At 37.7% G+C, this 13,985-nt stretch overlaps 1 protein-coding gene across 1 annotated transcript in view; it reads left to right on the forward strand.

Moving 5' to 3' along the window:
- Positions 1 to 13,985, forward strand: part of CNTNAP4 (contactin associated protein family member 4) — a 236,478-nt gene that overhangs the window by 136,062 nt on the left and 86,431 nt on the right. The window contains exons 5-8 of the mRNA XM_024555910.4: positions 3,939 to 4,142; positions 4,693 to 4,877; positions 5,671 to 5,814; positions 8,208 to 8,469. Coding sequence (XP_024411678.2) covers positions 3,939 to 4,142; positions 4,693 to 4,877; positions 5,671 to 5,814; positions 8,208 to 8,469 — 795 coding nt within the window. The remainder of the gene's footprint in view (positions 1 to 3,938; positions 4,143 to 4,692; positions 4,878 to 5,670; positions 5,815 to 8,207; positions 8,470 to 13,985) is intronic.

The raw sequence follows: 13,985 nt of genomic DNA on the forward strand, positions 1-13,985 counted from the left end.
AAGCACTCATCAGAGATGTGCTGGATTCACTAATGAAGGAATCAGAAGGGTGGTAAAGCCCAAAGGAAGTTCAAGGGACTGAGTGCACACAGGAATCCAAGAAGAATGTTGGGTTACTGTTACAGTGTTAGGTACACAAATGGTTAATGTCCGTTAGGGCAATAGAAACCATAACCTTTGGGGATGTATTTTCTGTCAGACAGAAGTCATTTGCATCTCTAGTGGGAAGAAATACCTACAAATTAACATGTTACTTAACAGACTGGCCTAATCAGCAATGAATACTAAAGCAGGCATTTATTAATTTTAGAATTAAATAATCTTTAGACAGGGAGCTGCTAAAAATTGCTTAATATGACATTAAAAGATGTGAAATTTTGCCTTTGATTTATTTTCTAGTTTCTCCAATTTTTTTTTAATAGTGGTAAAATCACTTTCAAGAGAGGCTCTATACCTCTCTCTCCCATGAACATGCTTTGAGTGAGCGTCAGATGCTGCTGCTGACACACTGATTTCAGATTCTCTCTCTGTCTCAAAAGATTTCTTATTTTTTCAGATAGATTCAGGTTTGTATATCCTCAACTTTATGTGTCATAACCTAGTGTTTTATGATTATTGTTTGAAATTGTATGCCTTTTACATATCGGGTATATCTTATAAATAGCTTTTAATTATAGTGACTTATATTAGAGGCATTCTATCAAAAGTAATACTGTTAGGAATCATCTGAATATTTTTCTTTTATGAGAATCCTTGTGTGTGTATGTGTGTGTGGAAATACGTATATTCCAGTAGGTATCCAGCCATGTAATATTCTGTACAGGACAATGACCCCTCTGTCTCCTTCAAACTAGGCACCTTGGGACCTCACACAGTCCCCCCAATCACTATCAGCTGTCCCACTGTATTTTCCTGAATCTTACTGATGTTCTGAAAGCTCTTCCCTTTCAAAAATGATTTCCATTTTGGGAAAAGCCAGAAATTGCAGGGTGCCGAATCTGGGCTGTAAGGGGGGGCTAAGTCACTAGTAGATTTGGTGTTTCACCAAAAAACTCTGCAGGAGACGTGAGGCATGAGTGGGCACCTTGTCATGATGAAGCTGCCAATCACCAGTTGCCCTCAGCTGCGGCCTTCTGAATCATCCGAATAGTTTCCAGGGAGGAATGTTCAAGCTTGACACAAAATTTGATGCAGGTTCGTTGCTCTACTCACTCAGTCATTTTGAATGTGATGGCCACACAGTACACATGCTCACTCAGTGGGGTCTACCGCCCCCACTGACTAGTACAGTGAAGTCGTCGTTGTTCACACGTGCGCACTCCAGTCCACTCTCCTTGGCTGCCGGGTCACAGCGATGTAGCGCAAACTGTTCTCTCTATGTTAACAATGGCCGCACTTTTTCCAGACAAACCTCCCATATATTGCATGCGTGTAGTTCCGTACTGACAAGGTGCTCACATTCTGAAGTATGTTTACTTTTTCCCCCTGAAGAGTGTTGTTCGCGTGCATGTGCATCTGTGATACGATTGTAGCCAATTTGCTGATTCCCCTACTTCACTGCTTTCTGGCTTTCAAGCCCCTTTTTTCAAGGCCAGCCCCCTCATCCTACTTCCCTTTTCAGAGAGCTAAATTGCGGACTGTCCCTGTAGCAATTTAGCAGATTGTCCCAGCAATCTTCAGAGCGTCCTTTTACAACAGTGAGGAGAGAATGTCTTGGGAGGATGTCCAGGCCTCTTAGAATGAAATGTTCTAAGAATAATTCTCGTCTGTGAGGATAAGAATTGGATTTAAGGACCATGGAGAGCAGAAGATTATTGATTATGACCTGCTTTAGCGCCAGATTTCTAGATCTGAGCACTGAGTTTCCCCAACTACCTTGGCCGAAGCGATCCCAGTCTCCTTTTAACCGAGACTGGACTGCCGGTTTCAGTCCACAATCCTTCATGAGCTTACTTGTTTACTTGGTGATTATCGTCCATCTTCACTGAATGTAAGCCCCATCAGGGGTGGGCCACGTTTGTGTCCATCACTCTTTTTATCTAAGCATCCGTCACAGTGCCTCCGATGGGGCGAACGAAATAAATACTTGCTGAGTGAACACATCAGATGAATGAGTGTTATACCTGTGAAGTAAGAAGAAAACAGGGAAGAGAGAAAATGGCAAGTGGCTTCAGTTTAAGACACGAACAATAAGCCATTGCTTTAGGTATCACTTGTCTGATGTGGTTTTTACTATTCCAAGTTACCGATGGGAATATTCCAGGCACAAAAGCTTTAGGTGCTACGAAAGGTTAGTATGACCATTCCAGTGTAATAGTAACAATAGTGAAGAAGATAAAAAAAAAAGAAAAAGAAAAGAAATAGTAGGCTAAACTAACACAGATGAAACCTTTCCTGGAAAAAAAGTCTCTTGGTAGCTAATTCCAAAAATAGACTTTATCTAAAATAAAATCATTATTATGATGGTTGCCTTTAAGCGATACATTGACTCAGAGATAACTGCATTGCTCCAAATGTGTCTGCATATAAAGTCTGTCTTATTGGAATTTTTCTTAATTTATTGTAATCTAATAATCATAGAACACATTATTTGTATTTGACATAGAGTTATGTTTTTACCATGCACATTTATTCAACTATATAACAAGGAATAATTGTTTGGGTAACATTTCCCTTTCCACAGAATGCAATGTTTATTCATGTGCACTTGGTGAATTCTTTATAAGCACATTAGCAAGATGTGGAAAAAAAATCAAACCTCTGAAATTTCAAAAGATAGCTGTATAAAGTAGTCGAAAAAATTTGGGGGATGGTGAATACAAATGATCCACATTAAATATTATGGATAATCTGAATGAAATGTATATTCGGGTATATAAGTAATTATAGTAATTTTTTCAAATGAAATAAGACAAGTAAACTGTAATGTCATTTCTTTGACTGGGAGAAGTCAGCTAGCCATTTGAAAAATAGCTTCATCTTTTATTGGGTTTTCTTAACCTCTTCATTTGTTACATAAATGTGTTCTCAAGGGTAATTGCATTTAAAAAAAATCTTTGACTTGTGAAATGTAGAAAACACTGCCAGGCGTTTTGAGTGTTATCAGTTCTTCTTTGTGTTTCTCGTTCAGGGTGCAGCTGATTTTGACAGATGAACTGTTATGCTGCTGGTATAACATGACATCTTTTTTCAGATGAGCTGAACAAAAGTGATCTTGACAATGAGTAGATAAGACACTGTCAGAAAGCTGAAAAAACATGTCAATGTCACAGTTATGACACAAATGCAGCAGAACAGCCCTTATAATATCATTAAGTGAATGTCTTTTTAACGATGCCCTTGAGGGGCCAGACAATAGCATTGCTCTTAAATGCTATTACTTAACCACAAAAAATAATAAAACAAAGCACAGAGGTCAGTTTAATATTTATCTGAAGTGGCATTTGATGAGTCTGATGTGTGTGTGTATTTGTAGGTGGAACTCCTTTATATATGGCACGTATGAAAGAATTTTGAGATATCAAAACTGCTTTTTTTAGGAGCTAAAAAAAGTCATTTAACTTCAGCATTTGAAGAATACCATTAAAATATTGATTGTGGAATATGCAAAGTGGTTTTATGGATATTGATTATCATCATTTTTCTGATTTTCTTTTTTTATGGAATGGGAAAGAGCACACTTTAATAATATAAGAGAAAATTAGAAGTACATTTTAAAATGAATTTTGTGAAAAGGTTAGTAAGCACTAAAATAGAATTAATACCAGGTATCAAGAGGGAATTGGACATGTGATGGTTTTGTTTTCCTTCGTTATGACTGGCTTGGAGCTGAACTACACACGTATGTGTATGTGTAAGGCTTTCTCTACACAGACATTTAAAATGCTTCATGAAAAGCATACTTACCCTAGAGGAACTTTTACTGTTTCTGTCTCTAGGGTCAGAGGTGGTTGATCTTGATGGAAGAAGTTCTCTCCTCTACAGATTTGATCAAAAATCCCTGAGCCCAATAAAGGATATTATTTCTTTGAAATTTAAAACCGTGCAGAGTGATGGGATTCTACTCCACAGGGAAGGGCAAAGCGGAGATCACATCACACTGGAATTAAGAAGAGGAAAACTGTTTTTACTTATTAATTCAGGTAAAATTATTTGGTGAAATGCTTGAAAATCTGGGCATTTAGCTATCACTTCAGTAACTTTATGCGTTCACACTTTATCTTGTAAAAGTTACGGTGCTTTATTTCCAGACTCAGGGCATATATATAAATATAATATACACACCAGTGTTGTACTTGCATTTAAAATGGTTCATATTTTGCAAATTGTAGAAGACCCTCATTCAGTGATTTTCTACATAGTGCCGGTAGGCCTACATAGCTGCTTCCTGACATCATGGAGAAAGAGATGGGTCATTGAAAAATATGAAGGTAGTAAAAATAATGAGGTTGTAGCAAAGTAAAATTTATATTGAAAAGGAGAATGTGCTGGGTAATATTAAAAGACATTAACAGTAGAAGAAATTACAGCAAGGTTGAGAGGGTATATTCACACTTCGGGTAAATCTATAGCAGTGTTTTGGGTGGAATGCATGGGAGGAGATTGTGATGATGATGAAAGATGATGGCTCACGAAAGGGAAGCTTTTTGTTAGACTGGGAATGATGGCGCTACTTTTTTTCTCTCTCCTAAGGTGACGCCACCCTGCCCTCTCCGCACGCCCTGGTCAGTCTCACCCTGGGCAGCCTGCTGGATGACCAGCACTGGCACTCGGTGCTCATCCAGCTCTCGGGCCGGCAGGTCAACTTCACAGTGGATGAGCACAGGCATCGCTTCCACGCCCAGGGAGAGTTCAGTTACCTGGAGCTTGATTATGAGGTGTGATGGCTACGTTTCCATTGATTCGGGCTTTAGGACGCGTGTGTGGGTTAGCCCAGCAGGAGAAAATAGATGGTTGAGGACCCCACTTGCAGAGGAATCAAAGTCCTAGTGAGGTGTTTCCCCTCCGTGACACGGCTCATGTAGCAGATTTGGGCATGTTCTACTTAGGCTTCATCTTTCTTACAATATGTTAATTTAGATGGAGATCATCCTTTTTACCTAAAACGTGTAAACACAGAGTGTCACACATAAAATCTCCAAGAAGAGGTCTCATCACCGCAAGCAAGTGCAAACTGTGTTGCGTGATGCTTCTGTGTTTTAGGGCCCCCCACACAGTGTAGATTTATTGGGAGGAGATAGCAGTGAATAGATTAATCAATTCATTAACAATCAGTGCAAATGCATAAATATCACTGTGTGCTAGAGATGGATAAAAGAAAATGTGATTGTAATGTTACATTATTAAACAGATCAAGGTTTACTATGAATAGAAAACTGTTCATATTCATCAGCCAATAAGTATCAAATCTAGGTGTGATTAGCAACTTGTAAGACTTATTAAACTCTAATGCAAATGAAAACTTAAATGCATTTAAATTTGTATACATTTGTTTTAAAATCTGTATCTTAATTTTTTTAAATGTCTCCATTTGAAATTAACAACGTGGCAGTGTGGGTGATGAAAATTGACCTATGTGGTGACTACAGCTATAGTTGCTAATCATAATTATTTAAGCAGATTATCAGAAAATCACTAAACAATATTATTGATGCCATTTTTCTTTCTAAGATCAGCTTTGGAGGGATTTCAGCACCTGGGAAATCAGTGTCATTCCCGCATAAGAATTTTAATGGGTGTTTAGAAAATCTCTATTATAATGGAATGGATATCATTGATTTGGCCAGGCGACAAAAACCACAGATCACCATTATGGTAAGAGAGTCTTCATTTGCAGGAAGACTTTTCTTTTGCTCTTTAATCTCCTTAGTAAGATATTCCCTGACAAACTCTCCAAACAAGTGTACTGCGTTCTTGGAGTCAGATAACATCCATGTAAACTTGTATTTTGCCATGGTCATTCATAACTAATGAAAGAAACTAATAGGCTGTTACAACATTGCATCTGCCAATCTGTCCCAATAGCAGTGTTGGTCAGACTGCGTTGTATTCTAGTTCTGTGTAAATGCAGCACAATTTAAAGGTAACTGTGTGTACTGGTCAGGGTTCAGTTGGGAGAGCAACACTGCCACGCTACAAGCGTTAGGAACAAGGGATCTGTTTCAGGACTTGGAGCTTAACCGTCGGAGGAGCTGGAAGGTGGAGGCCCGCTGTTGGGAAGGAGGGCTATGAAGGAGCCTATGAAGTCGTCCTTCACTGTGCTCGATCACACACATGAGAGCGGGAGACAAGGGCCACCGTTTCCCTTCTAACTCAGATATCACGCCAGCTCCCCTTTTGGCTAACTTTTAACCAGAACCTGGCAAGGGGACTCTGATAATGGGGTTTCCAACTTAACCAGCTTGATGATCAAAAAGTGCACACACACATCCGTTTGAATTTGTTTCTTTAATTGTTTAAAATTCAATGATGTAAATGTAAGCTCATGTTGTATATGCAAATTCTAGAGCACCTCATAGGAATATTTATTGTTTACAAAGTATTTTATTCCTAATTCACTATGTGAATTGATCATATGTATATAACACCCAGCAACACTTTAAAATAGTTATTTTTTATAGTTGGGACAGTGATTTAAAGGGAAAATAAAATATTATAGGTAGGTGGATGTGTGTGTGTGTGTGTGTGTATGTGTGATTGGCAAAGTGAGTTTCCAGAAACCGCTTACACAATTAACACCCACTTTTCATTGGTAAGAGGATTTGCTGTCTGTAATTGGAAAATTTATTAAAGATTATTTTAAGGAATAATAAAAACATTTATCTTCATTTCTGAAGCATATTAAGGAATATGTTTCATTCTTTCTAAATAAAGTTTTAAAAAATCTTGTTTTACTCTAATAGCAAAATGATTTTGCATAGACAGTATTTTTAAAAAATTATATAATCTAATATATCCTAAAGATCTATTTTTAAATCATTAAATGAAAAATAATACATGTAAATCTGATGACAAAGGCATAATGATAAGAAAAAACCCAAAAATAGTTAAAAAGGGAATGCAAGTAGCACATTGTACATCATAGCGTCCAATATAAAATCTACAGGAAAAAAGGAAAAATTTAAAAAGGCAGAGGGATCTGTAGACCATTCGGAGGAGAGTAAGTCCAAACCATCAACACGTTCATGAAGAATGCGCAGATTTCAGTTAGTCAGGTAAATGAAAGATAGATGAGAATGATCTATTACTTTGACATTTTTGTCACTGAATTTGTACAGATTTAGAAGGTCTGTAATACCTATTCCTGCCAAGAACATGGGGAGAAGGTTATCCTCACTTATTAGCGGTGGAAGTATGGAGTATTTTAACTTTTTTCTTTTTTTTCCTATTTTTACTTTTTGAAAAAGAAGCTGGAAATACTTGCTAAAACATTTCAAACATGTAGGTGCCTATAGTTCTGTGTCTAGAACCTTCTTCACAGTCATTCATGACAGCTTTGTTGGGAGAGGAGAACCCGGGAACAACATTCGCATTAACAAGAAAGCAACTGAGTGAAACTTGGAACATTTGCATAATAAAATTTTATGCAATCAGTAAAAAGAAGGAATTAGCCTTATGTCAGATAACTCAAAATGATTTCCACAAGATATATTTTAGGGGCAGAATTGTATACAGTAAATGGCTCCTATTTTTGTAAACCAAATAATGTCCAGTGTTAGGTATATGTATTCATCAACATACATTTAAGTGTGTGTATGCACACATAGTCGAACATGTAACTGAAACTATATACGTATGATTCAATGGGAACAGGGAAAATATGATAAAGCACAGAAGGGAAAACAGTAGCGCATTAATATTGGTTATCTCATGGGATAGGTTAGAAGCCACAGGCAGTAAAGGGGTAAGGTGAGAGAAAAGGGAAAGCCAAGTCAAAGACAAAAAACACAGGGCTGGCTGAAATCCATTTTTATTGAGTGGCTTTGGGAAGGCTGGGAGATGGGGAGAGAAAGGTTTGCCCGGTCCTAATCACTGCATCTGGAGAACCTTTAAGATGTGTGGCAAGAATTTGAATTTTCATGTTGCTAGCAATTCGTTGTTTTAAATCGAGGATCATTTGAGATTGATAGCCTTTGTGAATATTTCAATTTCTATTACCAATGTGGTGCGACTCATTCTGAAAGCTTTTTCTTTGACTCTATTCTCAGGGAAATGTGTCGTTTTCTTGTTCACAACCACAGTCTGTGCCTGTGACTTTCCTCAGCCCCAGGAGCTACTTAGCACTGCCGGGCCCTTCCGGGGAGGATGAGGTTTCCGCTGCTTTCCAGTTTCGAACCTGGAATAACGCAGGGCTTCTGCTCTTCGGTGAACTTCCGCTGCTTTCAGGGGGTCTCCTTCTTTTTCTTAATGACGGAAAACTTAAGCTGAATGTCTACCAGCCAGGAAAATTATCCAGTGACATCACAGCAGGTAATAAGTGCATTCCCATGGGCAAGGTGTATGCTTCTGAAAGAGTTCATTCTCTCTCCGTCCTTTGTCCGTGAAATTTTATGCATAACCAAAATTAATATTTGTTTAATAAATAAATACTTGAGGTAATAAGACTATCAGTGCTCTTCCTTAGCGGACCTTGATTCTAATTTCCTTTTAAATATGGCTCCATGCTAGCAGTTTTTGTTAACCCAAATGATACTTATGGGGGAGTAGAAATTTCCTTCTATGACCCTCTTGCCCACTCCAGATAAATCAACATATGCTCAGGGAACGTGTTTGGGTAAAAACGTGAAAGACTTTGAAATGGACCCCGAAGTGTACTGGATGTCTTCAGTGGAAAACTAGGCTGTGTCTGACACAGCTCTTAGTCTTCCCCGGCCTGCGAGAGAAAGGGGGAGTCTTTCTTGGGTCTATACGTATATCTCTATATTAGTGGTGCAAAACCTAAATACTAAGTCAAAGTAACTTTACTTGCTGATGCATTCTGTACAGAGAGGATGAGAAGACTCTTGCAAGGGTCCTCATTTGGACACCAAAAGGAATTCTCTCTACTTCTAGGCAATACGGTATCATTTTAATGATTTGAAGTAATATAATTAAGGAGACTATATGAGTGTCTGGAAAATTAATGTCTAATTTAGGTCAGTGCTTTGGGTAAAGGATATTTTTGTCTCTTCATTAAAGTTATATAGATTATGACAAGGGATCTCCATCACATTTTCATATATATGGAATAACATTTCAGCCAGGCAACTGGAGGTCACATTGGGGTAAATTGCTACATCAGGTTAATAAATGATCTTTAAAAAAAAATTTAAAGGTGCCATTGTACTACTCCTCTATATTAACTATATGCAAAATTAATAGCTTATGACTGGGAGAGGACAAAACGTTCAAATATAATCAGAACCTAAATATAAGAAAGATAAGTATACAAATTGATAGACAAATGTGTAATTTTTATGTATCTATTTTGTTGGTCATCTGTCACTGCAATTTAAATGTGGGAGCTGAAAGTTCAATATTAATTATAATTCTTGAGAGGTACTACGCTGTGACTTTTTAATGTAATACTCAAAATGTGGTAGGTTTTCAGGCTTGACAAAGGAAATAAATCCGTGTTATATTAATAATTAGTTGGTTCCCTAAATTGAGGGCCTAAAAATGTAAGCCTGCTATTAATATGTAGTTTACTGTGATTTATTTGACATCTTCAGAAGTGGTTCTCTTCATATCCTAATTTTCAACATTTTAAAGAAACTGCTTCCGAACAATGTTACAGTAGTAAGCCCCATGAAGCTAGTTCATTCCTAAACACTTTGCAGGCATGCATATTTAATAAATCAGTAGGTGTAAGTCTATAAAGAATACCATGAGTGATTTGAAAATCTCTAAATTAATGTTTAGACCCATGTATAATATAATCTATTATTATATCATGTGACTTGGTAAGATTGTTTCCCAGCTAACAGTGAGCCTAGACTAAATATGATTGTCAATATAAGAAATTGTTACACTCCAGATAACACAAGGAGGCCTTTGCTTACCAACTCTCCTACCCCATTTTCCAGTTTCTTTTAAAACATTCATTTTTATAAATTATAAAAATATATAATACAAATTAGCTAGTTTAAGTGTGTTTGAGAGTAGACTCTTTAAATGGTAGTTGGATGAGTGGTCAGTGTGTTCTCTCATAGGGAAAGACTTTCCACCCTATGTTTCACCTGTACAATTTTCAGTAATTCAATTAGTTGTCAGGATGTATTATAATAAGTCTTTAAAAAGAATCAGTTACTTACTGGTAGATTAGAGTCACATTACACTAAATCTTTCCATTATAAAAGGATGGCTTGATTTTTCTCAGCTACAGGAGACATAAATTACTAATTTTTTATGTCTTAAAAACTCAAAAGTTTTATCTTTCACATTGGAATAAAAATTAAATTGTGTTTAGGAAGAACTGAATTCTGCATGTCTGAATTTTCAGGCTACATTTTTAATCGATGTATAGTTTTGCAAATTGTCATTTAGAATTCTTTGAAAATATTAGCCTATATCACTTTTGAAATATGAAAGTTATTATATTAGTCCAAATCATAAAGCGTATTAGTAGTACTATAAAATCCCTCATGACACAAAATATTTTCAATCTTTGTCACTTTTATAGATACCATCAATTTCTGAATATTGACCTTTGCTGAATTCATTTATTAGGTCGAGTAGTTTTTTGGTGGAACCTATAGGGTTTTCTATGTCTAATATCATATCGTCTACAAATAAAGACAGTTTTACTTCTTCCTTTCCAATTTGGATGCCTTTTATTTCTTTTTGTCTGACCTCTGTGGCTAGGACTTCTAGCACTATGCTGAATAACCACGGTGAAAGCGGACACCCTTGTCTTGTTCCTGATCTTAGGGGGAAGGTTTTAGTTTTTGCCCATTGAGTATGTGGTTGGCTGTAGTTTTTTTCCTAGATGGTCCTTATTATGTTGAAGTATGCTCCCTCTGTTACCACTTTGCTGAGTGTTTTTATCATAAATGGGTGCTGGATTTTATCAAATGCTTTTTCTGCATCTATTGATATGATCATGTGACTTTACCTTTCATTTTGTTTATGTGATATATCACATTTATTGATTTGTGAATATTGTACCAATCTTGCATCCCTGGAATAAATCCCACTTGATAATGGTGTATGATTTTTTAATGCATTGCTGGATGTGGTTTGCTGATATTATGTTTGTTAGGTCGGAGTCGCTCAAGAAACCAGACAGACACAGCAAGCTAAGGAGCAGGGTTTATTAACAGGGAATGAGAGGAAAAGTGGAGCCAACCAAGGGAGGTTGGGGAGCCAACCCAGTGAGGTTAGGACTTGCTGGGTTGTTCTTAGGGCAGGGTTTTTAAGCACAAAACCCCAGGAAGGGTAACTGGTTGGGGTGTCAGAGTCTGATTGGCTAGAGCTGGTTGCTGGGTGCCATTTCTGCTGACCATTGTTCTTGATACATCTTGTCAGGCTCAAGTTAAAGGTGCATCCTGTTATGCTGGATAGGCTGACCCCAGCCCCTAATCTTAGCCGGGCATCTGTTTGTCCTGGGTAGGGTCAGCAGGCAGTTTCCCAGACTACAGTTTTTCCCAGGCTAAAACTGTACAGGTGGGTACAGTTTTCCTGCCTGGTGATTTTCCATTCCTCCTAGGCCTACCTAGGTATGTCAATGTTGAGAATTTTAGCATCTGTGCTCATCAGAGATAATTGGTCTGTAACTTTCTTTCTTGTGTCTTTACCTAGTTTTGGAATTACGATAATAGTGGCCTTGTAAAAAGAGTTTGGAAGTCTTCCTTCTTGAATTTTTTGGATTAGTTTGAGAAGGATACGTGTTAGTTTTTCCTTGAATGATTGGTAAAATTCACCTGTGAAGCCATCTGGTCCAGGACTTTTATCTGCTGGGAGTTTTTGATTACTGCTTCAATTTGATTGGTGGTTATCGGTCTATTCAGGTTTTCTGCTTCTTCCTGATTCAGTTTTGGAAGATTGTATGTTTACAGAAGTTTATTCATTTCGCCCAGGTTGTCTAATTTCTTGGCATATGCCATAGTTCATGGCATTTTCTTACAGTCCTTTGTATTTCTGTGGTATCAGTTGTTACTTCTCCTCGTTCATTTCTGATTTTATTTATTTGGGTCCTCTCTCTTTTTTTCTTGATGAGTCTGGTTAAAGGTTCATCAGTTTTGTTTGTCTTTTCAAAGAACCAGCTCCTGGATTCATTTATCTTTTGAATTGATTTTTTAGTCTCTATGTCATTTATTTCTGCTCTGATCTTGATTATTTCCTTCCGTATATTCACTCTGGGCTTTGTTTATTGGGTTTCTAGTTCTTCTAGGTGTAGGGTTAGGGTGTTTATTGGAGATTTTCCTGTCTGCTCTAGGTAGGCCTGTAACGCTCTGACCTTCCCTCTCAGGACCTGCCTTCACTGGGTCCCATGGCTTTGGGTTATTGTGTGTTTTCATTTGTTTCCAGGTACTTTCTGATTTTTTCTCTTGATCTTATTGTTAACCCATTCATTATTTAATAACATGTTCCTTAGCCTCCATGTATTTGAGTTTTTTCCTTGGGTTGATAATTTCAATCTACTGTTGTCCAAGAAAATAACTTCAATTTTATTGAATTTGTTAAGACTTATGTTGTGTCCTACCATATGGTCTCTCTTTGGGAATGTTTCCTTGAGAAGAATATATATTCTGTTGCTTTGGGATGAAACATTCTGTAAATGTTAATTAAATCCATTCAATCTAGTGTGTCATTTAAGGTAGCTGTTGCCTTGTTGATTTTTTGTCTGAAAGATCTGTCCTTTGGTGACAGTGGGGTATGAAAATCCCCTCCAATGACTGTATTGCTGTCGATCTCTGTCTTTGGAGATAGGGATTTCTGGCACTGGTTCAGAACGCTGAAAGACATTTGGAAACAGGCAAACACTTCAGTTGTTCCCTGAGTAATGGCCTCTGTGTAATTGCCTTTTGCACCTTTGCAAAGAACCTACCGTATACAGCAGGCTTCTTTTTCTTTATACACCATACTCCCCGGACGCCTACTGTAGTCTTACCAGAAATGGTGGTGGCTAAGCCGTCACATTATTTCCATAGCAATTTAGGAGTGTGACCAGAAGATTATGTACAAAAAGCAGATATAAAGCTTTTTCTTTCTGCCGAATTTTGTGTGTTCATGTACATGGTTTAGGCCTGAAAAGATGAAGAAGAGAGAGAGGTGTGGGGGAGAGGGCAAGGGAGATGATAGGAAGGAAGGAAGAAAGAAGAGAAAGAGGGGAAGGAGAAGAGGAGGAAGAGAGGAAAGAAGAGAAAGGAAGAGGAAGAGATTTCTGATAAAAAGTCCCATTCTCTGAATACCTATAATATGCACTTCCATTTATTATTCCATTCTTCTGTTACTCCATGACGTAGGTATCTTTGTGAATTTTATCTACAAGGATAGAGGAATGAAATAAGTCTAAAAAATGAAATCAGTTACCATTCATATTATCCAGTGGAGGAAGTTTGCTATTTCTGTGGTTTTCACAGTAACCTTGCTTTTGTCTGTGCTTAGACAAGGCGACAAAGTAGATTGGGGGGGGGTCCCATTTTATTGTAATCACACAGTGACTTTGTCTGATATTGACATTCGGAGATTATGTTCAAAGGGAGGAGCCAAGGCCTAGCTCTGGGTGCCTGCCAACTGCTTACCCTGCCAAGGCCTCCCGGAGAGTGGCAGGCCGGTGCCTAGCAGTGAGCCGGTGTTTTTCTCTTTCTCAGTTAATTGTTTCATCTGAACAAAAAGATAAAGGGACCACTTGACCTGCAGGCAGAGGAATGTGGGTTCTGGAATCAGCTTACCAGCTGAATGCTACCCTGGGCGATTTGTTTATCTTCCTGGAGCCTCGTTGTCTCCATGGTTAAAGGAGGAAATAATAGCAGTGTTGAAGAGTAAATGACACAATGCATATA

Source organism: Desmodus rotundus, chromosome 12 (genome assembly GCF_022682495.2).
Source record: "Desmodus rotundus isolate HL8 chromosome 12, HLdesRot8A.1, whole genome shotgun sequence".
NCBI classification, from domain to species: domain Eukaryota; kingdom Metazoa; phylum Chordata; class Mammalia; order Chiroptera; family Phyllostomidae; genus Desmodus; species Desmodus rotundus.